This window comes from Prionailurus viverrinus, chromosome D3 (genome assembly GCF_022837055.1).
Source record: "Prionailurus viverrinus isolate Anna chromosome D3, UM_Priviv_1.0, whole genome shotgun sequence".
Lineage (NCBI taxonomy): Eukaryota > Metazoa > Chordata > Mammalia > Carnivora > Felidae > Prionailurus > Prionailurus viverrinus.
Window position 1 is genome coordinate 75221640 of NC_062572.1, and position 27690 is coordinate 75249329.

The 27690-nt window shown below is 37.2% G+C and overlaps 1 protein-coding gene across 4 annotated transcripts in view; it reads left to right on the plus strand.

Moving 5' to 3' along the window:
- RAB27B (RAB27B, member RAS oncogene family) overlaps positions 1-23270 on the plus strand; it is a 56618-nt gene extending 33348 nt beyond the window's left edge. For 2 of the 4 annotated variants that reach the window (XM_047828617.1, XM_047828618.1), the window contains 5 exons: positions 6558-6729; positions 8345-8430; positions 12917-13020; positions 15793-15916; positions 17007-23270. In XM_047828617.1, the coding sequence (XP_047684573.1) occupies positions 6558-6729; positions 8345-8430; positions 12917-13020; positions 15793-15916; positions 17007-17196 (676 nt within the window). In that variant the 3' untranslated portion in view covers positions 17197-23270. Of the gene's footprint in view, positions 1-2948; positions 3052-6557; positions 6730-8344; positions 8431-12916; positions 13021-15792; positions 15917-17006 lie in introns of those variants that run through there. The other 2 variants (XM_047828619.1, XM_047828620.1) reach the window with 2 other exon arrangements.
- Positions 23271-27690: the final 4420 nt, after the last annotated feature.

The window sequence follows — 27690 nt, forward strand, 5'->3', positions numbered from 1 at the left end:
TCCATTCAGAAGGATGTTATTATCCAAATACACATGATTCTTACTAGTAAGTGACTTTATTGTAAACAAGGATTAATTAACACCCAGCTAGTGGAGCTCGGCTAAAAAAATTATTTTAAAAATAAATTAAATAAGTGTTATGTAAATAAATAAATAGATTTTAAAATAAATTAATCTTTTTAATTTTTTTTTTGAGAGAGAGCACGCAAGTAGGGTATAGGGGCAGAGGGGGAGAGAGAGAGAGAGAGAGAGAGAGAGAGAGAGAGAGCAAGCAGGCTCCACGCTCAGGGAAGAGCCCAGTGCAGGACTTGATCCCAAGATCCTGGGATCACGACTTGAGCCAAAATCAAGAGTCAGATGCTCAACCAATAGAGCCACCCAGGCGCCCCAATTTAAAATAAGATTTGTAAATTAAAATACGACATTCTTACTTTGTTGGGCTTTCAAAACAACTCCACTGAGTATAATTCATATACCATAAAATCTACCCTTTTAACATATACAATTCAGTGGTTTCTAGCACATTCACAAAGATATGCTACCACTATTATCTAAATCCAGAACATTTTCATTATCCCTTTCCCATCAGCAGTCACTCTCCATCCTTCCTCTCTATCCCCTGGCAAACACTAACTGAAATTCTGTCTCCATGAGTTTGCCTATTCTGGACATTACATATGTATTGAATCGCGGATTATGTGACCTTTTACATCTGGTTTCTTCTATCTAGCATATTGTCAAGGTTCATCCATGTCATAGCATGTGTTCATACTTCATCCTTTCTGTGACTCAGTGATATTCCACTGTGTGGCCATGCCACATTTTGTTTATGTAGTCACCCATTAATGGACATTTGGGTTGTTTCCAGTTTGGGACTATTATGAGCATTTGTGTACAAGTTTTTGTGTGGATATCTGTTTGCATTTCTTTTGGGTATAGACCTAAGAATATTGGTAATTTATAAGCTGGCTGATCAATAAATGGGGGTATACTACTATTCCCTCAAATTGTATATATGTTTGAAATTTCTTGTAATAAGAAGTAAAGAAAATAAAAGGAAAAAAAAAACCCCACACAGTTTCAAAAGTTCCCACAAAATGAAGCTAACAGGCAAAAAATGTGACTTTTGAGAAAAAAAAAACCATTTAGACAAATAAAATATTTATTGCCTCAGAAGTGGGTTTAATATATGAGAATAATAAAGAATGTGAGAATAATATATCAATAGAGACAAATCAAGTTAAAGCTGACTTATGTTAGAATTTTTATCCCTTATTTTCAGGGTAAGTAAACTGAACTTCAGAGTTCAATAGCTTCTTGGTTTATCTCTATTTCACTGAATCCCTTAATCATAAAAATGGATACTTTTATCTTTTAAAATAAATGTGATTGCTCCAAAAAACACATTGTCAGCTTAAGTAAAGGCAGTTTGATCAAGTTGATATTGACTTATATTTATAATTGGGTTTGAATTTTCCATATAGGCTCACATCCATTAATTATAAATAGTCATTAAGAAGAATCAAAATGAAAATTAAAACCTTCCTAAAAGAACAAAATGCTAAAGAATACACTAAAGAAAACTTTCTGTTTGTTTGTTTGTTTTAAATTACCCCTACCTTTCTTTCCTCCAGAAAATGTGTTCTGTTTTACTGATGCATAGATGCTATACATAGGTCCTTGAGTATCGTCTATAATTTAACCTGTAGGACAGGAGTGTGGTTATGAAAAGCAGAATTTCAAGGTCAGTCAATGAGAACCACCCATGGGCTATCACTCACACAATGAAATTTTTGCTATGAGAATTCCAGATCTCAAGATGTTCCTTCTGGAGCCCAATATAAGCCAGTCAAATAAAGATGAATGAGGAAATATTAAACATCTGTCCATTTTATGTTTGACAGCATTATTTTATTTAAAGCACCTACAAAGTGATATCACTGATACTTTGTCTACTATTTTAAGCTTTCCAAAGTGTCTTAAGACTATTAAGTTGGTTTTCATTAGTAAGTTCAAATCACAGGGTCATAGGTTGTCATGGCATTTTTAAGATTGTTACATGGAGAAGTACAGAGAACAGTACACATGCAGAGAACATCAAAGTTTGCATGGGTAAGTCTGTCTGTGTGATAGTCATCCATACATCTCTGTAGAATTTGGTAAACTTCCCTCTAGAGAAAAGAGAGTATACCCTCAGAGCCACATAGACTATCATGCAAAATAAGAGGTGCCAATGGGAGTGTGTCAGATGGGTGAATGGATGCATTCACAGAGAAGCCTAGTTCTGAGCTGTGACGTCTTCAACTGACAAGTTTAGACGTTCTCTGCCAATACAAATCTCACTTCCAAAAATTACAGTCCCTGTGTATTTTCTGTTTTCCTGGGTTCTTTGAAACTGCTTCTTTGAAGATATAAATATTCTATTTTGATAAAGTTTTTATATTCTTGTGCAAGTTAAAATAGAAAAATGAGCTCAGGAAGTGAGACCTGGAAGGTACCATAGTTATTATTTAATCTAAATATTCACCTCACAGTTGAGGAAGCAGGGAGAATATGTCCTGAACTTGGAGGGACACCACGTCCACCAACTGCTCAAAGATTAATTACATTAATTATGGCATTTGCATGGCTCTGATACTCAACACATATGTATTGAGCTCCTAATACATGCCGACCATGGTACTGGACCCTGTGGCTCCAGTAGTGGACAAAGAATATTAAGTTCCTGAGCAAATGGAATTTATGTTGAACAAGAATGATGCATATTGGGGGATGGAGGGGAAGAAAGAGAGAAAGAAACTAGGGGCAGCCTCATTTGAGATAGTCTAAATCTGAAAATCATGTTCCTGTCAATAACCAGAGAAAATTCCCTTCCCCCATAGGATGAAAATATTTCTACTTTCTACCTATATAACTCACTTTTCATTTCAAATTATAACAAAAAACAGTCTTGGGTTTCCTTTTTAGAAACTGTCATCCCACAAATCATCTAACTTCTGTGCATGTGACTTCTCATCTGTAAACTGAGGACTAGACCACAGGATTACTTAGGTAGGTTTCCCTCTTCCTTTGAGACTCTTCATTAAGCAGAGCCTCACAAATGTTTTGAATTCTTTTTCCTACTCTTCCCAGCCCCTTACCATCCCACGAAGGGCTCTGAGGATGATGCCTCAGTTCCTATATCTGAAAAGACCTCCTGGTTCTTGTGGTATAGCTTGGGATGTAGTGATAATGGTAGAGAGTCCACATGTTTCCTGAAGCACAGCAATCTTCTGGCTTTTTCTTTCCTTTTAGATCCATAGAACCAAAAACTGACAAGACCATCAATCATTGTGCAGGAATAAATACTGCTAAACTTGTCAGCTTTTTGATCCTTTCCAGATCATGTTTTTTTAGCTCAGTTCTTGGAAAAGGAAACCTTGCCAAGGCTTTAATTTTTCTTTGTGGTGTCATATTTGCCATGCCAAGGATAGAATATTGAGGTCATATGATTTTAAGACTCAGAAAATCACATGGTAATAAAAGAGGAACCAAACTATATATGAGTAGTGATATAAAAACGAGAAATAAAATTCATTTTCGAAAGAACCTTAAGAGGCAAACTATCTCATGCCGAGTTTACTTTGTCAGTTTCTTTAACTGGTCTGCTGGAGACACGAAATAAAGGTTTTCCATAGTGCCAAGCTTTGCACTCATTTTGGGTGGAATTTTTGTTAAATGCCACAAAATATGCACAACCCTTCACTTATAGAAAACAGCCAGTGTAGGCCACAGTGAAATTGATCCATGGTTAGCCAGTTCACTCTGGACTAGAACCTGGCTGAGAGGCAACTCCAGTATTGCCCCAAGTGAGTTTATGTACCAACAACAGAGACAAATTGACTGCATATCAGGAATATGTGGTAGGTCATGTAGCTGGCTACTGATGATAGCCCCATTCTACAGGTGGAAAGGCATCTCCCATGCAGTGCTCCGGTATCTTCTTCCTTATATCTAGGTCCTCCCGTTGTTATAAGATTAAGTACAAGTTCATCTTCCTCTACAAAATCTTTGCAGACCACTGCAATCCATGAAGATTACCATTTTGTGTGAACTAAAAGCACAACTATTTGACTCATTTATCAATGAAGCATGTTCCCCATCTTGTAAAATTATGTTGTAGTTTCTTCTTTAAGTTTTAAGTATACACGTGCCTTATCAGAAACTAGATGATAAATTACATTGAAGAAGTTTTCATCTTTGGGCCTGATACTGTATATTGAATATATTTAGATAGATTTGCTCAAGATGAAGCTTGTCCTAACAGTGTCACAGAAAATATTATAAAAAAACATAGCTAACTTTAAGCAAAATTTTAAAGTATGCTGCTAAATCTTCTTGACTCTATTATTTTCATTTCTCCAGGAGCTGCAGTATCCCCCAACTTTATCTTGCATTTAGGCAGCCAGTAGCTCTAACTTGTTCCCCCTGATCAAGACTTGTGCTCGGGGAAGAATTTAGCATTGGTCACTTATATCTCAGAATAAATTTAACCTTTCCCAAGAGAATTAACCGTTTCACCCAGTAATACTGGTGAAATGATAGACTTTTTAATCCTTCAGAGGAGTTTCACATGAGCAAGTTTGGGAGAGAAAGAGAAGAACGCAGAGAGATGGTGGCGTTGATATTCCCAAATAGGGGGAAATTATACTACTCTGGCAGCAATCTCCTCTAGCAACCCATTTGGCTCAGACTAGGAACAGCAACATCTTCAACTGTAAAGTCCTGGTAAGACATTCAGGACCATCAAAACTCAGAACTAACGCCTGCTTTATAGACCGTCACTGAAAACATTTTCCCATGAAGAATTTCATGTCAATACTTGAGATGCCCGTATCCTTTTATTAAGGAAGGCTGGCTGTTGATGGAAGCTAAGCATTTCTTCCAGAGCCATGATTATACTTTGTATATATACTAAACAAAAGCAACAACAAAAAAGAGAGAACATTTACCATCAGCCAACATTCACCGTGAGAGTCCTATTCAGTGAAGAAAGCATATTATAGAGGAGGAGAGCTTTAGCATAGAAGTAGGTACTGGCAGTTCTCAAAACACTTTAACTCAAAAACAGTTTGTTAAAGAAACATCCATCAATAATAAATTTAGCAGGATTTTGCAGGAGTAAGGTTCAAATTTTAGAAAATTCTAATGTAAAAAATTTGCCGATCTTCCAAATGATGTAACGATACTGATTTGCTAAGTACCTAATTATCATCTTTATCATTATTTATCCAAAGACATGAAACCTTTTAGTTTTGATGACTAACTAAAGTGACACCATCAAAAAATAAAGTTTTGTTTGAATCGATGAACATGTGCACTATTTTCTTACAGGTAGGAAATGATTAGAATTATCTAGCAATTTTCAGATATGTCTATGGGGTAACCTGTTGTTGGAAGTTAATTTTAATCACCCCATAACTGAAGAGTATGTTTTCTGGATCTGTAAAGGTGGGAAAATATTCTTCTGTCTCATATAATAGGAGAGATACTTTTCTAGGAATATCTTTATAGGCCTTCCTTTACATGGGCTATAATAAACCCCTTCTGCAACTCATGAATCAGAGTTTTACCAAATGCCAAATCGTTTTGCTGACCTCAGGAGTGGAAATGTCGGTAAGTATGTGGTAGGTAGTAGTGTAATTCAAAGGTATTACCAGCACGGGTGTTCTTGGCATTTACTCATGGCATCACCCATAGCCATTGTAACAGAAGAAATTAAGACTGAGGCAAAGGAGGTTAGGGCAACAGAAAAAAATGGCAAATGACATTCCTTCAGGTATGTGAGATACTAGCAGAATTACCACAGCTATTCTTCTTCCTAGATTTTCTCCTTTTTCAAAGTCTGGAAAACATTCAGCAGATTTGCCAAATACAACAGATTTGCCATTGGAGAACAGAGGCTTTGGTATTTCAAAACAGAAGATTGTTAGATGCTGCTTTTGAAATGATTTCAAATCAATGTTTTTAAAGGTTGTCATCTCAGTTGTTAAATTTTTTAAATTAAAAAGGAATATTTTGCATGCACATAATAGAAAGCTCATTATGCATGATTAGATGCAAAATGTTCCCCTAGGCGTTTCTCTTCCACTACCCATATATAATTTCAATCTCTTCCTAGCCTACCTGCATCATTTTGGGCAGGCTTTTCTGTTTCCTGTGACCTTCTTCTCTTCCTAACACCATACTCCTGGTCCCAAAGGGCACTGGCTTTAAAACAAGGGCTGTGGCTCTTTAAGTTGTACTATCACTGGGGCAGTGGCTACTGTGGGTGTCACATAATCATATAGCCTTTTGTTCCATATTAGCTGACATGACGTAAAAAGCTTTGCACTGAGTGAGATAGCAGTAGGTGTGCTTTTACTCCTGAAGCTGCTCTGTGCAAGCTCATTCAGAATTGGCAGAATGGAAGTAATCAACTATTTTAAGCTTGCAATGTAAATTTATGTTGTGTTTTGAAGGAAGGCAAAGGGGAATCAATTTTTCCCATAACCTACTGTTTTTCCTCTTCTATGCAGGCCTGCCGAGTCCATCACTATGACCGATGGGGACTATGACTATCTGATCAAACTCCTGGCCCTTGGAGATTCGGGGGTGGGGAAGACGACATTTCTTTATCGATACACAGACAATAAATTCAATCCCAAGTTTATCACCACTGTAGGGATAGACTTCCGGGAAAAACGTGTGGTGAGTCTTGACCCATACTGTTATGTTAACCTTGTTGTTGATCCTTCTCAGATTAAATAGAATTAAGGAGCTATGGTTACTGCATTGCAAGGAGTCTGTCTTTTTTTGCAGGAAATTCATAACCTGTCACTTTAATTCAATTTAGAATATTTTTAATTTTGTCAACCATAAATCACATTTTTGCTAAGAAAAATGTTGAGTGACACTATCACTTGTCTCCAAAAGTATATAGGACAAATAAATATTTTATGGGTCTATATGAATTCTATGAATTCTCTAGGAATCTTTCAAAACCCGAACTATCCAGGTTGCCAAAGCATTCACTCTTGATCTGAGTTACGTTTCTCAATAAGAACCAGTGGTGTTCATTTATCCACTCTTAAGAGAGAAGTTAATAAAAGGATGATTGGCAAATAGCTGGAATATGAGCTTTGTAAGTTCTTGCTGCATTTGTATTTATGTGTAGACTCAGCTATCAATCACTAGCTTATTATGAACAGAATGTGAGACCAGTCCATGCTATTTTACAAGATAAGGGAGTTTAAGTGAGAATTACAACTGCTTTCTGCTCCTATGCTAGACACTAATGACAGGAATAAAGATATTGTGACATGTGAGACATGTAGCATAGACACATAAGCTTAGCCAGATTTACTGCCACCCAAGGTATTTGTGATTGCCAACATGGCTGCGGCTTCCAATTGATGTCACAAGTCTACTCTTTTCTTTGAGAACTGGGGTGGGGGGAAGGAAATAGTGGTTGAGAAGTTAAATTCATGGTTCCTTATAAATCTTGTGCCTGATCTGAAAGTCAATACATTTTAGTGTAGTCTTGGCTTCTAACCTTGCTTCTAACCCCTCCCTTCCTGTGGCTTCACCCCTCCCAAATGCCTCCACTGATCTAGGTAGAAGTCCTTACAAAGTTTTCCCTTTAAACATTTTTACTAACACATACTTAGGAGAGCTGATTAGGTGTTAAAGTTGTTATGCTTTGCTGAAATAAGAAGTCAAAAGGCCATAATTTTGAAAATTTAAACATTAATAAAAAGGGCCTTGGGAAAAATGGCTACTAAAGGAAGACTTGAAATATCTTGTGTAAACTTAATAAGAAATTCTGTGCCTATTTTGTGGGTAGGTCATTTTGAAAGTCCACATCACAGTAAAAGATATTCAGGTATTTGTAAAGCATTTCACTGTTTTAGAAGTGCATTCACATCTGCTATTTAGGTTTGCAGGAACTCTGTAAAGTAGGAAGAGATTGTGGGTCTCAATTTGCCCTAAGACAATAAGATTCAAAGAAGTGAAATGAAGAGTTGATACTTGAACCTAGAACTTGGGTCCTCAATCTAATGTTTGCTGCCTCCATGAGGAAGTGACAGAAGGTGTCTAATTTAAGTTTGCAGTATGCCTAAATTGTGTTGAAAATCATACTTGTACTTGACATTTAAAAGTGAGAGTCTATGTGATACTTCTGGAAAAAAACAGAGCAAATATTTATTCTGCACTCTGAACTTTGATTATAGTAATTGAGAAAAAACATACTGCGTGAACCCAGAGAATTTGAATGTTGACAAAATCCAAAGTAATATCAACTGATGAAAATTGTATCTTTTAGGTTTATAATGCACAGGGACCCAATGGATCATCAGGGAAAGCATTTAAGGTGCATCTTCAGCTGTGGGACACTGCAGGACAAGAACGGTAATAGTAAATTACTTTGTTTCTAGCTACAAACAGCTTAGAAAACTTACTTTAAAGTGAATGCCATACGTGATCTTGAAAGTCAGATGATCTACAACTCTTCTCCTGGTTTCAAAATAGACATTTATATCACGAAATGAGAATAAATTGTTTATAGTTACTTGGCCATAGCTAGCATTGTGTATTTGGTATGATTTCAAAAATCAGATCTTCAAAAATCTCTGAAGATCCTTGTGTTGTCTTTGTACTTTCTAATAGGAAAAAAAATCTTCTTTAGCATTTAATTAAATTAAGGTGGGCAATTGACATTATTATAAGTGCAACCTAAAGAGGGAATTAAGGAAAGGGGGGGTAAGACCTTTCTCATTTCTTTCCATTCTTCGGCACAGCTCCTCTGTCCTGTACCACTTGACTGGCTTAGTTTTCTAAAATTTGGGTCACACCATTGCTCTCTAGCTAGAATATTTTCCTCCCTTCCCACCTTCCCTGATCCTCTCTTTTCACCAGGACTGTCTCATGTACCACCTCCTTTGTGGGAGCCTTTCTAAACACTCACTTGAAACAAATCCCCTCTTGTTATGAACTCCTATGACACTGATCCTTTTGTCCATTAAGTTAATTAATTATACACCACCTTGTAGTAAGGTAAATCTTTTATTGATTCACCTGTGGCCTTCTTACCCCAACAAAATTGTCAGCATTACCGGGGCAGAGACCATGCTTGGTTTTCTAGCATCTTCTCTGGTACAATGTCCAAGACAAGAGAAGCTCAGTAGACAGGAGTGTTGTTTAGTTAGAGCTGAAGGTACTGTTCCGTTATTTGATGAAAATATATTTCTTTGGGACCCAAGGTTTCCACGTGGTAAAGACCACAAGCTAATGAAGCTTTTCAATATCAGATTAAATAAAAAATGGCTGTGGATTGTCAGAGAAGATATTTAGAAGGCACATACCTCCAAATCCGGCATCACATGTCTTAGAATGTTTATGCTTGTAAACACTTTCGTTTTTGAAATGCGTCCAAAGTGTTCTCGCTTTCCGTGGGTGTAAACGCCAGGAGAGGTGCTGGGCCCTCTCTGTTAGCTCTTTTGACTGTGAATTCCATTTACACACATTCTTCAACACTGCTAGTTCTTCTGAAGTCGTTCCTCACAAGAATCTCTGTTCATATGTCAGTTTTGTTGTCACAAAGATGTATGTTTTATAGACCAATTTAATTCATTTTTGAAGAAGTAATATGAGAAAATGTGGTTCCCATATGTCCTCACACATGATATGTCAGCCTCGCATGATGGTAGGCTTCTCTCCTCTGCCCCCTTAAGACAGCTGCTCTATGAGGGAAGGGAGGAATACCAGGGATAGTCTTAGTAGCACTGGGGTTTTTCATCCCTTGAATGTTGCATTCTGTATATATATAAGGTGTAGCTACGCAACAAGATAAACAGTGTCTCACACCTCAACCCTGTGCCTAAAAACATCTGGCAGTATAATATAAGATAATGCTTATTGATAAAAGTGGTATCCTGGGAACAAGGGAAAATATCATACCCCTTATGTAAACCTCAAGGATACAGGACACAGCCTTAGTTCCCAGTGAGGGAGAGAGTAATAATGTGACTCTGGGATCGGTTTCTTTTGTTTGTTTTTTTATGTGGGTCTAGCTTTCCCCACCCTACTGACTCACTGGACAAAATGAGATTGGTGAATAAAACTGGAAGTCAATTACCTTTCCCCTGGAGTAACCCTGGGAAGAATGGGGGGGGGGGGGGCGGTGGATAACAACGGTGCTGGGCAGAATGGTCCAGGATATGAGCCTGTGGCAGAATAACAGTGTCCTGTCCATGTTGCTGTGGATGCAGAAATGTTTGTCCCAATGAAATCTGTACAGCAAACATGTTTTAAAATTAACTTTGTCATGTGCTATGGGCAATGAGAGGGGGATATGGCACAGTCTTGTCCTTAAATGAGACACACATACACAACTCTTTCTCTCTCTCTTTCTCTCTCTCAAAGAGAACAGAAAGCAGTTGTCTTAGCCACACTATTGTGGTTGAGTAGGAGACAATTTTATGAATACAGCTAGTCACCAAAGAGAAAGAAAACTTTTATAAAAGCTCTATAATCTCTGAGCTTCCAGCAACTGGTAGGAGCAATTCCACAAGAAAAAAAATTGAGTAAAATTTTTGGTATTTCATAGTTATCATGATTAATGCCTTACTAAAGAAATCAAATTTGGGAATAAAGTCATTAAAATACCTATTCTCCTTGCTTTGGTATTAAAAGGATTGTTGTCTATTGAAGTCATTGAAATCGTTAATAATTTTATATCCTTTACTATTCTCTTTATTTACTTACTTTTCTCTTAATTTGACAAACATTTCATGAGCAAATACTATGTTCAAGACCATGAAAATGTAATGGATAACAAGTTAGAAATACAACTTCTTTCCTGTTGGGGCTTACAAGGCTAGGGTAGCATTTGAATAGATAAGGAGCAATTGCAATATAGCCTTAGGGCAGTGTCAGGAAAACAAAGGGTGATAAGCAGGTGCACCAGGAGAAACCCATTAGCCAGATGTGGGTGTTAGGAAGGCTGCTTGGAAAAGGGATACGTCTTCTGATATATATATGGATATATAGATATACAAATATAGATATATAGATATATATACATACACACGCATATACATACACACACACACACACACACACACACATACACACACTCATACATAATGTATGTATGAGGGAGTCTTAACAGGTTAAAGAGGTGGGAGATCGAGGAAGCATTAAGGCAAGGTTACCCACAGGAAGAACAGCGTGTGTGGGAGCCCAGGGGAGAGAGTGAACTTTCTAACGACTAAAAGAAGATGGTATGCCTGTGGGTAGTCAGGAGATGAAGCAGGGTAGATGAGCGAGGATCAGTTCATGCAGAGCCTGACAGCTTATGAAAGAGTTCAGTCATTATCTTAAGAGCATTGCATCATTGTTTAGATGTTTTCAGCAGAGGATTTATATAACCAGGGGGAAGGAATCAGTGAAGGGGAGGGTCTCAAACAAAACTGGAGACAGGAAGCCTGTTAAGAAGGCTGTTGAAGTTATTCAGGGGAAAGATAATAGGTTCAAAACTAGGGCAGGTGGACAGAAATGAGAAGGTCAGGAGATGCTTAGTGATTGTATACAGTGGGTGAAGGAGAAAGAACAGCTGTGGCATCACCGAGGATCATGATGCATTGACAGACGAAGAAATCAGGAGGAGGGGCCAGTTTGGGTTTAGACATGTGAAGTTAGAGTTGCCTCAGTTTCCTCCAACTGGAAACATACAACAGGTAATTGGGCATGCAGCATGAAGGGCAGGACAAATCTAGACCTGTTCATTTGGGGTTCAACACATAGGTGGTAATTGAGCCAGGGAAATGGATGAGATTACTCAGTGAGTGTATGTAGAGCGGGAAGGGGTTGAGAGTGGAACTCCAGGGAAACCAAAGAATCTAAAAATAGGCTAACATAGGAGTCCAAAAATTAGGAGGACATTTAGGATAGGAAGTGGTATTCTGTATTTCAAAGTTATGTGCCTTTCTAAAACCCTATTTCCAAATTCAATTCTGTATCAATATAGCCCAAACCTTCTCTGCCCCGTCTGTGTGGTCTCTGGTTTTGCCCATTTTTAACATTGAAGCGTATCTCAGCACACCTTCAATTTCACTGAAGGCTTTGGGTGGAGGAGGTAGGAGCCGAGGCAAAAAGTCTTTATACTGTACGTGACAGAGTATATTCTTCAAAATCCTCTACTAGAGATGAGTGTTCTTGCTTTCTGTCTCCACCTACTATGTCCCTCTGACCTTGCCTTTCTTCCCCTAATCATCTTTCTCTTTCTCCTTCCTTCAGTGGTTTTTCCCTCTTCTTCCTGAGACATGGATGTCAGACTCAAAATCAGCTCTGCCCCCAGAATGCTTCTAAAAGAGTTTTCTCACCAACATTGTTTTTTCCCTGCAAAAGAACCTCATCTCCGGCTGCTAACAAGTTGTGGTTTCCTGCATGTAATCATGGGCATTCATTTTTAGGTTACCGAGTGCCAAACTTTCTTCTAGGCGCAGACAAGGGAGATTGAAAAGTTTAAGTTAAAGTCCCCATTTGAGAGTGGCTTCTATTTTACCTGTGGACCATAAGATATCCATGAGCCAACAAGGGGCCCAACAAGTCCAAGGGGCTGTGTAAGTCAGTATGTGATTGAATGTTACAAACTCAGTGTATATAAGTGTTCTAGACCATAAAGCCAGGATGTGGTCCTAAAAAAATGTCTACAACCAGATGCCTTCCCCTGACCCTTTAACATTCTTTCTACCCACTTTCTCCTTCTGTAGGAGAATCCATAAGGGATGCCATGGAGATTTCACATTTCAAAGGAAAATAGTGTTGTGTGTATTGTCATCGTAATATGTTTGTGGGCTAACTTCCAGAACTATCCACTGTGTTTTCTTGGCAGATTCCGGAGCCTCACAACTGCATTTTTCAGAGATGCCATGGGATTCTTATTAATGTTTGACCTCACCAGTCAACAGAGCTTCTTGAATGTCAGAAACTGGATGAGTAAGTGGGATCAACTAACTTGCATTGGCCACTTTGGGCCCCAGCTTCTTTGCTTCGCGACATGAAACCAGATTGGGTTCCACAGATTAACTTTGAGAATTCATGAGTTTAGCATTTCCTGTCTTACCTTCAAAGTGATGGCCTTAATGTGGCTCACCTAAGGTGACTTGGAATTGTATCTTAGAAGAAGCCTATGTAGCTCTATCACCACCTATATTCAAGGTCATTATAGTTGCAATTGAAAGGCTATTAATTCCACTTATCCAATGAGTCTTAAAAGACTTCTTACAACTATGTAAGCTACCACATCTAACCTGGAAAGGAGACAGGGAAAAACAGCCGTGTTTTCTGAGAGGGTTCACTGACACCTAAAAATGTGTGCCCTTGTGCATGGGTTAACTAATGGATTAATTAACCAATGGATGAATTTGGTGAGAAACTGCTCCAGAGCAGACCAGCCATGTGAAGATAAGATACAGTGTGTCAATCATCTCACATGGGAATTTTACATTTTTGGAAAAAATGTTCAAATGTAAGGAAGCTTTGAATAGAAAAATAGAAAGTTAGGTATAACATTAAGTTAAAAGTAGCCTAATCAGTTATTAAAGACAGATTGATATATGTCAGCCCAGGAAAATAGCATTTGATTTCCTTTTTTAAAAATTGATATAGCACTAAAGAGAATATTTCATTTGCATTTTTATTACAAACATGAATTTTGATCCTAATGTGTGTGTGTGTATGTGTGTGTGTGTGTGTGTATATATATATTATATATATATATATATATATATATGTTGTCCTATGGGACTAGTGATAGTCTTATCATTTCTAGATTTGTCGGGGCCGTCTATGGCCAGAGTGATATTTTTTAAAAAATTGGATCATGTTATTTCCCTGCTCAAAGTTTTTCTGGGACCTCCCAAATCACTTAGAATAAAATCCAGACTCCTTCACTCACCTGCAAGGCCATGGATATCAGGCCTTGGATTCCTGTGTAATTTACTCTCATTCTCCCCCAGCTCATTGGCCTCCAGCCAAAAGTCTCTCTTGCTGACAGGGACAAAAGGCACATTCCTACCTGTGGCTTTTTAACTTTCTGATTTTTTTCTGCCTTGATTTCTCATCTCCTGTTTATGGAGTGTGCTAGCTCTCTCATCACCTTCAAGGTTTTGTTCAAACCTAATTTATCTCTTGGAGGAAGCCTTCCCTGACCACCGTCTACACTAGTACTCCTCCTTACTTTGTATCTCCCCAATGTACATTTTATTTTCTTTTGTCACTTCTACCACCTGACATTATATTATATATTTCTTTACTTGTCATTTTGACTCTCTTCAACTAGAATGGGAGCTCTATAAAAGTGCTTCGTCTGCTCTGTTCCATTGCAGTAGTCCAAAACCCAGAATAGTGTTTGGTACAGAATAGATGCTCAAAAAATATCTATTTATTCTTATTATATATGATTTATAATTAATATATGTAACTGCTTTAAATGCAAATTCAATAATGCACTTGCTACCATGGGGGAAAATACCAACAAATTCTGACTTCGTTAATTGCTTTTCCAGTTGAGTGTTTATCTTAGAATCTGTCTCTGTTTCTGTTTATTATTGTATTTCTTTATCCAAATTTTCGTGGTATTATTAGATTCTGAGGAGATAAACAATAAGATTATTAGATTTTTTTTCAGAGAATGACTTATTCATCCCTTTTCAAGGCAGATAAAATTCTTCCTTATTTAAAAAAAAAAATTCCTGAAGGATACTGTTGGGATTTAAGATAATTAATTGGCATGTCTCATAACACTTTAATTTTTAACACCCAAATAATTAGTGTTACAGGATAAGCCTTGTCTTCTTCCTTGGCAAAGTTTCATACAGCATCTCTTGAGATAGAAATTAAAGTAATCCCTGTAATTTTAAAAACATAGGTTGATAGATTTCTTATTTCCTTCCTTCTTTCTTCCTTGTTCCCTCCCTTCCTCCCCCAACCCTCCAGTCCATCCTTTTTTCCTTCCCTCCTTCTCTTCTTCTCTCTTTTGAACAGAGAAAAGAGAAAAGAGAAAAACCTGTCTTAAAATTATTTCTCCATGAACTTGAACTTGTGGTGGTTCAGAAACATTCTATTCTTATAGATCATCACCTTGGACTTCAGGAGATAGAAATGTAGCAGTCTCTTAAAGGAAAGAGTAAACTTACACATTTAAAAATCCTGTTTACCTGAGTGGTTCAGTCAACTGAGTGTCCAACTCTTCATCTGGGCTCAGGCCATAATCTCTCTGTTTGTGAGCGTGAGCCCCATGTCAGGTTCTGCACTGTCAGCATGGAGCCTGCTTGGGATTATCTTTCTCCCTCTCTTTCTGTCCCTCCCCACCACCCCCCTCAAAATAAATAAATAAACTTAAAAAAATCCTGTTCTGTTATCTCTACTTTTACTTGAGGAACAAATAGTATGAAGTGGTATGTCCATTTCCCCAGATGTAGAAGAGCACTGATACGTGATCATATAGTTGCTTCATATAAATTATTATTAATGATCACAATCTGCGATTTGTGAGACGTTATCTTCATTCATTTTACCAACGAGGAAGCTGCAGTTGAGAAGCGTTGAGTAACTTGGCTAATATAACCAGTAGGCAGCCAAGCTGGAGGTGAACAATTAGTTTAGGAATTTGAAGTATGAAAAAAAAAAGGAATTTGAAGTATGAGCAGTCATTAGACATCACTTGTTTATAACTAACGTGCTGGGTCCATCTGCTTTCTTCCTAAGGCCAACTGCAAGCAAATGCTTATTGTGAAAATCCAGATATAGTATTAATTGGCAACAAGGCAGACCTGCCAGACCAGAGGGAAGTCAATGAAAGGCAAGCCCGGGACCTGGCTGACAAATACGGGTGAGTCACTTACGTGGAGATGTCATCTAATCTTGCACACTGCTGCTTAGTAATGGAGCAGGGATATGAGGCTGATACTAGGAGGACGCCCCTTGAATCAATACTGGCACATGAATGAAAAAGATCTTTCAGGGGAATGTATGGGATCTTTCAAACCAATTACTTAATAGTAATAGCAGCTAACATTTGCTGGGTAATTATTATGTGCTAACAACTGTCCCTAGACTTTAACTCATTTAACCCTTCATTACCATATGTAGGAGATCAGGAGTCATCCCATTTTAGATACAAAGAATTGAGGCATGGAAAGATTAAGTAACCAATGGACGGTCCGGTAGCTGCTAAGTAGCAGAGTTTGAATTCAACTCAGGCAGTCTGAGATCAGAGGTCATGATCTTCAACACTATATTCTACTGCCTTTCAACTAATAGTTGTAAAACTCTAAGAAATAATACCTAACATGGACGTAATGTAATCCTCATTGAAGCTGAGCTTAAATGGCAGATTACAAAAATGTTAAATACCCCCCTGTGATTATAAATTGAGTTCCACCACAGACTTCAAATTTAAAACAGTTTCATCTTCTCTGCCAATTTTTTACTGAAGAATTAATTCTCCTTGAGGGCTTTGAAAATATGTCTTCTTGAAACTTTTGATTCCGAATAAATATAGACTTACTTATTTACATGTATATCCTATTCAGTGCCCGCTTAATTTCTAAGTCCTATTTCCAGATAATTGATTAAAAGGGAAATGATATTTTAATGGTAATATTTACCACTAGTTTAGGTATTTCTACCCTCTTTTTTTTTTTTGAAACAGTGGTAATGCATTAGCTTCAAATTCCTGAGTACCTCCTGTATCCATTTCCTTGTCCATAAAATTGGTGATATCCATAGGAAAAAGCAGCCCACCAGCTTTTACTCACTGAGAAAAAACAAGGATGCTTTCCAACTCAGCCGGCAAAATCTTGATTATTTCACAGTCTCTCAGCCAGCCATGCTTTTGCATGTGTGACTCATTTGTACATCTTGTTGTGTCTTTTCTGATTTCTTCCTCTCAAAAATATTTGTCATCTCTTCTATTCAAGCATACCATATTTTGAAACAAGTGCAGCAACTGGCCAGAATGTGGAGAAAGCCGTGGAAACCCTTCTGGACTTAATAATGAAGCGAATGGAACAGTGTGTAGAGAAGACACAAGTCCCTGACACCGTCAACGGTGGAAACTCGGGAAAGCTAGATGGGGAGAAACCAGCAGAGAAGAAATGTGGCTGCTAGTCCCTGCATAGGAACTGATCATCAAAAACCCCACTCAAATATTACTTCCCAAAACAGCGGCAAACCACAAAATTGTTGTTGAGTAGACCATGCATACTGGCATATCTTGCTTTTCTGCCTGAAAAATCTATTTTAAGAAACCAGAATAGTCAACAGTGTTAAAAGGATTGACCAGTTGTCTCTGAGGCCCCTCCAGACAAGATCAGAGATTTCCTAATGTGGTCTCACTATGAGGGATGCTCAATTTGTGTGTGTGTGTGTGTGTGTGTGTGTGTGTTTATAAAGAAGATGAGTAGATTAGAAAGTATTCAAGATGATTATCTGTGAGTTTTAAACCAGAACAAAAATTACCATGTCACATGGGGGAAAGGGATAGGCCAGTAAAGGGAAAATATAGAAAGGCAATTTTTTTTCTTAAAGATTGGATTTACTTCTCATATAGAATTAGATTTGTCCTTTCAGTTTTGCATTGGGGGGACATATTTAGCTAAAAATGGGTACCCAATAAAGAAATCTAAATCGATCGTTAAGAATGACATGGCTATGTACACCCAATAAGCTGTCCTAGGATGGCTTAATTGCTGATAAGTTGATGAGAGTGTGAAAGTCAGACTTCTGCTAAAATATGGGAGATTGTATATTAATGTCCTTTTTATATTCTTAATAAATGGCAAATAGACAAGAACAGGACTGTGAATGACAAAGTACAAAAGAAATGCCCTGGAAGAAAAATGAACATATGATAACATGGCATTTGGACAAGTGAAATTAAATGTGTCTGTTACAGATGTCTGGAAGAGTCATTTAGCCAAATTTCACCCAAGCCAATTAGAAGTTGACATTATCACTTGGGATTAAGAGAATCTCCAGAGGTTTCCCTTTCAAACAAAATTTTGGAAATCAGTTCATTGTTCAGCCTCACGTTTCATTTTTCTTAGCAAATGGTCATGAGGAGAAATTAAAGGTTGCCAAATTTCTTTATTTCTTTAGAAATGCAGTCAAGAAAAACTATTTAGCCTTACTTGTTTTTTTTAGATAAAATATGTCAGCAATATGAAAACAAAAAGTGACTAATAGTTGTGCGTTTCTTTTTAATTTACAAAAACAATGGAAACTTGGAATCACTTTTCTACCCTCCACAGCCACCCCTGGCTTTGAATCAGTTGTAAAAATACAGGTGTATCACTTTGTACAGCAACAACGTCAGAATGGTGGATGGTTTTATGCTCGCTCTGAATTTTCATGTCATTCATCACATAAAAATTGATGATACCTCATGCCATAAAACAATATACTTAACATTTGTTTTCATTTTGCCTCAGGCAAAATACCCACCTTTGAGGTATATTTGGGGGTAGGGAAAGAGTGGAGCTATATCTTATCTCTAAAAAGTTGGTTAATCATTTTATTTTTTCACATAAAACTGCCTTTTTAAAAAAAAATCATCACAAACATATTTTCCATTGTCCTATTCTTAGTATTGTGTCTAAACTGATATTACATTGTTTTTTTTTATCTTTATGGTAAGCCTAAGGAACTCCTATTAAACGATTATTTAAATACTTGTCAGTTTTACCTATAACAAAGGCATCACGCTTCAAGTTTTCTCTTTTTATCCTGAGTATATAATTTTGATAGGATGGTTCCTCTTCCTATAAAATTTGCTAATTAAATTTCATTTTGCCATACTCTGTATATTTTTAAATTACAAACATTAGGAACCCTAAATCCAAGTCCCCCATTCTCCCCTTGAGCCTCTCTCTAAGGTCTACATCTGGTATTGACTCAGTTTTAGGAACACAGATCCAAAGGATTGTCTAAGATGTTCTTGCAAAATTCTCAGTGTTAATTGCTCAGTTCCTCTGACTTCTGCAGCATAAGACCAGCTTCTAAGATCCATCCTGCTTGGGTGTTCCTTCCAATGGTGTTTTTCTCTACGATGCTCTTCGTGACCTCAGTGCCTGAGCCATGGGGATAGGAAGCTATTAGCCAAGCTCAAAGATGTTTTAACTGAGAGTAAAGTGAGAAGAAGCAATATAATCATTGCTGTGGCAAAATTTGGCAAACTTGCTATGGTCATTTTATCAACTCTTCTTTGGATTCGAACTGTGATGTCCCCTGCATCTCCGTAATAGGGAATGTTTAGCCTTTATAAAATCCTAAAGGTATTCTATTTTGGATTTGGTTTTTTGTTTTTGTTTTTGTTTGCTGTTTGTTTTTGGTTTCTATTCTTTTTCCAGTTATATGATTGACTTATTTTTGCCAAGATTCTGTCATTGTCAGTTATTTCACAAGAATTTCTTCGGAGTCTATTTTAAGATCATTATTTGATAGACGTAGCATGAAGCAGAGGGCGATGATGCCCATAATTATAGAACTATGCCTATAAAAATAACAATTATTGGGTAGCATTCTCAAGAGGAAGGAAATCTAAAGAAGACAAGGAAACTAAAATAGCATCCTACTTATGAATAAGTACTTGATCTAAAAAAATATTTTCTCTGACAAGTTTGACATCTGATCCCAAATTCTATGTCACCATTACTGGAAATTCCTTCACTTGATTATTTCAGAATTAATAATTATGTATAATCTGTTTTATAATTTCATATTGGTTTGAAATTGCTTGTTAGTATACAGACTGCTTTAAAGAATTGCATACCTCCTTTAACCCAAAACAGCATGTATTTTTAGCCCAGATGTATCCTGTTATTGTTATCTCCCAAATGCTTTGGTAAACCCCCATACTGTATTTTGGGGAAATATTTAAAATGTAGATGAAACTTCTTTCTGATATAGAAATCACTTCTGGAGTGCTTACACTAGTTTGATGTTTACATTGCTCTAACACAGTGCCTCGAATACTTCTGTGACCAAATTTGTCTCCAACCACATAGCTCACATTTCCTATGATGTCATAAAAGAAGAGGGCCTCACAGAGACACTAATACAGTGAAAGATATCCTGGTATCTTCAGCAAAGCATACAGGATGTTACTGGAATCTGGAGATGATTACCACCATCTCTTTCTCCTAAGCTTCTCACGGAAAGGGCATTGCTTGAGATTCAACTGTGAGTGGGTACAAGGTTACCTTCTAATACACAAAAAGAAAAATCCTTTGAAAACTGTGTCAAAAAATAGCTGAGAAAACATGTCGTCTTGGTATGACGGGTGTCACAAGTCATAAATTGGCAGAGAAAATGCGAAACGCTAGGAATTGAGCTTGTGGGTCTCTACGTAAGTTTTAGAATTCTTGAAACCGCTCTAGTGATTTGCTATCATTTCCATATTATCAGCTATACACTGCAAAAAAAATTCAAAACCAGCATTTTCTAAAGCAAAGTAAACATTTCATCTGTTGTTCTTAACCAGATGGGCCAGTCCGGTCCATGTATCAGCGGATGTCTTTGTTATGCTTCTAGCGTAAATTATTCTCTGCCAACCTGCACACATAAAATAAAATGAACTGGGTAAGAGTTTTAATCTGATCTTTCTTGTCTCCACTGTAAGAGGGAGAAGTTTGACCATAGGGAATTACATGACGACATTAAGAATAATTTAATAACAGCCAAAATATCCTATAAAGTGTTAATTGAATCTAGTGGAAATCAATAAGTTTGATGAAGCTCATCTACATACTCATCAGCCAGAAAGAGAAGCAATATGTGTAATAGTGAATAGCTAGGTATAGTAGGAACCTGGAACCTATGTCCATGACACAAAATTATTCACTGCTCTGTATCTCTGCTCACTTTTAAAAAGGTTACATATGCTTTCTTCAGTGTCTATTATACTAAAACACTGAAGGAAAATTCTCATCCATGAAGAATTTTGGGGTTATCATCTCCAACTCAAACTGTAAAGAGATAATATTGAAATTTCTGGTTTCCTAAGAGAATGAACTCTTTAAAAGAGAGATCTGAGAGCTGGTGTGAGCCAAAGGGATGGAAAAGTTGTCTTTCACCCTGTACCACCAAGCTTTAAAACATTGAAAGAAGGCTGGTGCCTGTGAATATTTTAGGGAAAGCTTTGTTATCTTTAAAGATGCCAAGATGCTTGAGAAAGTTGTCAGAGAATTCACCAAACAGTATATTTTCTTCTTGATCTTCGACCAATATGATATAAACTTGTTTCCGGGGAGAGTGCTGAGCTCTTAGACATGGAAAGCAGAAATAGAGTATTATCTGAGATGAATGTTGTCTCAATGCTTTATAAACTCATGACGATATTTGTCTCAAAGTAGAACTGATAAAATCATTGTTAGAAATCTAAGGAGTTTTATAAATTTGTTGCCTTAGAATTCTTAGGTGGAGACCCAAACGTGATGACATTGTTGGGGAAAAGCTGTAAAGGGAGGTTAGAGTTAAATGTCTGAATAGTGTTCTTAAATATTGCGGAACACACAGAAGGCCATACTTTGAGTTTGATTTTTAGGTAGAAAACAAAAGGAGAATTAGTAACAGGTAGAGTTTTTGTAACTAGATCCATGGCAAATATTTAACCATCATTTTTATCTACCAAGTAGTTTATGCCTTTAGAACTAAGCTAATAAATACATTCAAACGCCAAATGTTTCATTAGTGGCATCAAAATGTGGGAACTTTGAAACATTTTGTTTGCTCTATGCGAACTTAATTTTCTCATAAGTTGCATTTTGGTTAATTTTTCAAGGAGTAGAATCAAAAAGATGCTTCTCTGCACATCTCCTTTTACCAGCAGTGTATGGTTGAGATATTTTCTAGCTTCATATATAGATAGAACAAAAAACAAGCAAAAAACATCAGTAACAAAATAGTGGGGTTATTTAAAAGGGTGTCAGCTTTTGAAGCTGACTTACAAAGAAATCATCTTTGAGTCGATCAAACTTGTTTAATGGCTCCTTTTCTTTCCAACAGGTCACGGAAATCATGGCTAATTTCCCTCAACTTAGTCTTTAAGAATCATTAGCAAATTTTGTAGAAGTGGGCATGTCTGTCCTTAACCTAATGGATCCCTTATTTAACCAAAGGCTCTTGTCCTTATATCTGTTGGAATATCAAAATAGTGTCTGTCCCTAGTAAATGTATTCTTATAATTTTCTGTTCTCCAGGTTATTTTTTTAAATCCTCTTTGAGAGGAAACCTAGTATTGTAGAAAGGAGACTCGTCAGAAAGAACAATTTGGGGCTCATGAGTGTGCCATTAAATATCTTAGTGGCTTCTCCTCATATGGAACTTATAAACCCTGTGTCCCTCATAGAGTTCATGTCAGTATCAAAGGAAACTACATCTAAGAAATTGGTTTGTAAATTATGTTCCCTTTCGTAAACAGGCACTATTATCATAAGCTAAGAGTAATAAAAATTACAGTAATAATTTAAACCACTTGTGAAAAGAAGTGTCATAGCAGGGACAAAACACCAATTTTAGTAGTGGGTATTGGAAGGCATAAAATGTTAGCAACTTGAAGTCATTGTATTTGATTGGAAATGTTTAATATATCTCAAGTTCTTGAAAAAACTATGAGCTCTATTTCATTTTGTATGTCATCTTGTATTTCTTTCAAGGAGTCCAATTACATTCTAGATAGTATATTACAACTTGGTCAGATCCTCCTTGTACAAATAGGGCTTTTGTGTCCATAGCCTTGCAAAAGGTACTGACTGCATCTGAAATTATCTAAGAGAAATAAGTTATCTTGCTCAATGTATTAAAAATAGATAATGTTCAACATAACACTGAAGTGCTTCACTGTATTCCGACAGTCTACCTTTAAGTGATATTATTCTCATTGTTAGGCTAAGCACTTTTGATTGTTTTGTCTGTCATCTACACAGACCACTGTTTTGTCTAGTGCTATGAATGTAAATGAAAACCTTAAACACGGTGTTTTTACTTTATGCACCCCTGAGTAGACTGTGGTGCCTGACAAACACTGTTAGATCATAATTTTGTTGTATCAAAGTTCTAGTGGCTTCAGAAATCATAGCATCCAATGATTTTGTGGTGTCTGGGTTTGAATACTATGGTGGAGAACTGTATTCAGTGATTGTTTCTGCACATTTTTTCAAATAAAAATGCATTTTTATCAGTAATCTTGTGTACTCAAAGCAAACTTATTTCTGTGTTGCAGCTGAATGTGTGGTGCATGAAGAACAGTAAATCAGTATCAACATGGAACTTGTATCATATTTGAAATGGTATCCATTGGGAACTAGGAAAAAAGAAGTGATTTGGATTTATCCAAGTGATTTTTATCCATCTCTCTAAACTTTTTCACTTACGATTTGTTTAAAGACTGGGCTTTGCAAAGGAAATTTTCTAATAATTTTGAATTATACATGTGTGAAATTAGCAGTTAACGTGTTGAAGTATTCCATGGTACGTAAGCACCTCGACTATTACAACCTTTTTCTTCCCCATAATAAAATGCTGAGGCAGGAGGTAATGACTTCCTTAGTCCCAGACTGGTGAAAGGACCAATTCAAGACCACAACCAAAGAGCTTCCTTTTAAATGTTCATTTGCAAAGGCTGCCTTGTTCCCAGAGTTGCTCTCATTCCATATGTTACTTAGTCAGTCTTTGCCAAGATAATGATGAGTTTTTAATTTAGAGATAAACAACTTTCCCACTGCAAGCAAAATAAATCCTTGGCACTGTTCTTTCAACTTTACTCCCTGGTAGCAGTAATGCTGTTTCACATAGGCAGAATCTTTCACCCCTGGGTTCGTCTTAAATAATTCATGACAAGTCATTAGGAACTTGCTTTCCCTAATGGCTTTATAGGATTTTTAGTTATAGCATGCTCCGTATTGGGGGTGGGGTGGGGGAAGACCATCTTTGACCTTCAATGTCTTTAATGCGGAAAGGGAAAACCTTTTAGAGCCTGTATGTAAGGTGTTTGGATTATTCAGTGCTCTTTATACCAAGAACAATTACAATTTGACGAAGGCTATATCATAGGGGCACCTGGGTGGCTCAGTTGGTTAGATGTCTGACTCTTGGTTTTCTTTCAGGTCACGATCTCACGGTTCGCGAGTTTGAGCCCCGCGTTGGACTCTGTACTGACAGCGTGGGGCCTGCTTGGGCTTTCTCTCTCTTTCTCTCCCTCAAAATAAATAAATTTAAAAAATTAAAGCAGCAGCAAGGTTAATAGCCAACAACTTCAATCTGTGTGCTTGATCCTCCAGAGAAATTTGTGTCATGACTCATTCACTGATGAAAAATAATGAAACAGAAAGATGATTTGGAGTCATGCTAGTTAGCATATTGGATTGTGAACACGCATCATCTGGCTTCATGGACACTCTTCTCCTCCCCTGACTTCCAAAAGCAGTTCTTCATGAGTTCCTCTAGGCAGAGTGTAAAGTCAAAATAAGACCACTCAACTGAACCTCTCAAGAGCAATTTTCCCTTCACTGCGCCTTCCAGAAAACATGGGTTTTCTCAGTATGTTAGGAAAACACAACCAAGAATTAAGATACAGATTCCTAAAAACTGTTAGTTTACCACTGCTCAGAATTCAAAGAACTAGAAGGATAATTTACTTTTCAAATAAAAGGAATGATTTATACAAAGGAAACATGAAAGACTATATTGCATGGAAAACGATTGAGACAATGTTAGGACTCACTCTTGACCTGCCAGTCCAGCTGCACTGATGTCCCAGCTATTCTGGGACACACCTGGTCTGCCTGTCCTCTGGAGCTAGTGCACCTGGCTTGCCCCTTCCCAGACGCTTCTTCCACCAAATACCTTTTTCGGGTCACTTTCCTAGCCTTCTTCCTATCTTTGCTTAAATGTTATCTTTAAAGAGGGAGGCCTTATTTAAAATTACTATCCTATTTAAATTACCAATCCATGGTTACTACATTTATTTATTTTATTTTTAATTTTTTAAAATGTTTATTTTTGAGAGAGACAGAGACAGAGACAGAATGCGAGTGGGTTGGGGCAGAGAGAGAGGGAGACACAGAATCCGAAGCAGGCTCCAGGCTCTGAGCGGTCAGCACAGAGCCCCATGTGGGGCTTGAACTCACAAGCTGTAAGATCATGACCTGAGCCAAACTCGGATGCCCAACCCACTGAGCCACCCAGGGGCGCCCCCATGGTTACTACATTTAAATTATCACCCAGTTTAAAAGTGTAACCACAGCCTTTCACCCCTAGTAATTCCTGATCCCTGTGTTCGGCTTTATTTTTATTCACAGTCCATGGGACATCTCTGACTTTATTATCTGTTTTTTTTTTTTTTGTCACTAGAATATATTTACATTAAGGTACAGATTTTTTCCTTTTTCTTTCTTCTCTGACACATTCACACCCTCCTCTTTCCCCACTGCCATAGCCCTGGCATCTAGAACAGTGCCTGGCAAATAGAAGGCATCAATATATATTTGTTGAAAGAAGAAATGAACGACTCCTACACGAGAACCTGATTGAGTAGGTATAGAATAATGTAGCATTAACTTAAAATTTTTTATTACTTTGTCGAAATTAATATTTAAATTGTACAATATATTGGTTCTGGGCATGGAAGATACCCATGAAAACATAAGCATTATCTACACACTGGATATTTCTACTACCCCCATATATTTCTCTGTATTGCTATTCGCACTTTCCCTCTACTCCCTTCCCCAGGCAAATACTGATTTGCTCTCTTTCACTATGGGATCACATAGTATGTCCTCTTTTTTTCCTCTAGATTCTTTCACTAAGTATAATGATTTGAAGTTTATCCACTGTTGTATATATTTATGCTTTCTTTTTATTGTCAAGTTCTCTTCCAAAGTATGGATGTACTATGTTTTGTATCACCTGTTTAAAAATTTTTTTTTCAACGTTTATTTATTATTTTTGGGACAGAGAGAGACAGCATGAACGGGGGAGGGGCAGAGAGAGAGGGAGACACAGAATTGGAAACAGGCTCCAGGCTCTGAGCCATCAGCCCAGAGCCTGACGCGGGGCTCGAACTCACAGACCGCGAGATCGTGACCTGGCTGAAGTCGGACGCTTAACCGACTGCGCCACCCAGGCGCCCCTGTATCACCTGTTAATGGACATTTGTGTTTAGTTCTTGGCTATCACAACCAAAGGTGTCATGAAAATTCAGATACACATTTCTTGTGGACAGAAGCTGTTGTTTCTCTTGGGTAAAACAAAAACAAAAAACAAAGAATGGAACAGCTAGGTCATATGGCAGGTGTATATTTAACTTTTAAAGAAACAGCCTGGTTTCCAAAGTGCTGGTACCATTTTTGCATTCTTGCCTTTAGCACATGATTTTGTTTCTCCACATGCTCAATAAGGCCGGTGTTTGTATTTTAGCTGTTTTAGTGGGTGTTTGGTATTTATTTCTTAGTGGTTTTCATCGGCATTCCCCTGATAGGCAACTGATGAGGAATCTTTTCATATGTGTATTTGTAATTTGTCTATCTTGTTTTAAGAAGTGACTCTCTGAACATTTTTGTCCATATGTTTATTAGTTTGCCTTCTCGTTGTTTTAAAAGTTCTTTATATATTCTGAATACAAATCCTATACATGTGAATATTTTCACCCATTCTGTAGGTTGCTTTTTAAAATTTGTTTAGTGGTGTCTTTCAAAGAGCACAATATTTGAATTTTAATGTTCAATCATCAATTTTTTTTCCTTTTATGGTTTGTGTTCTTTGTGTACTAAACACAAAGTTTGCAAAGTGTTGCAAAGAGACTGTGTTTTCTGCTAGAAATTTTAGTTTCGTTTTACATTTAGGTATAGTGTACATTTCATGTTAATTACACACTGTGAGAGATAAGAATTGATGCTAATTTTTTTTCACATATAAAACTTGCAGTAGGGGTGCCTGGGTGGCTCAGTTAAGAGTCTGACTTTGGCTCAGGTCATGATCTCGCAGTTTGTGGGTTCGAGCCCCATGTAGGGCTCTGTGCTGATGGCTCAGAGCCTGGAGTCTGCTTTGGATTCTGTGTCTTCTCCTGTCTCTGCCCCTGTCACACTCTGTCTTTCTCTCTCTCAAAAATAAACAACAGCAACAAAAAACCCCACAACAACTTGCAGTATTTTCAATGCCGTTTAGAAGACTTTCCTGTCTCCTTTCTATAGCCTTGACAGCTTTGTCAAAAATCAATCACATAAAAAAAAAATCACATAGATGGGTCTATTTATGGATACTCCTTTCCATCCATTTAGATATTTGTGTATGTTGTCACCAATAGCGAACTATTAATATGTTTAATTTCAATTTCACTAATTTCAGCTTTGTAATCTGTGACCTTCTTAACTTTACTTACTAGTTCTAGTAGCTGTTTGGTAGATTCATTAAAGTTTTCTACATTAACAATTGTATGAACAACAATGGACATTTTACTTTTCCTTTCCAATTTGTATGCCTTTTCTTCCTTTTTCTTTTTCTTGACATATTCCAATGGCTAGGACTTAGAGTACAATGTTTAAGAAAAGTGGTGAGGGCAAGCATCTCAATATTAGTCTTTCATCATTAGTTATATGAACTGAA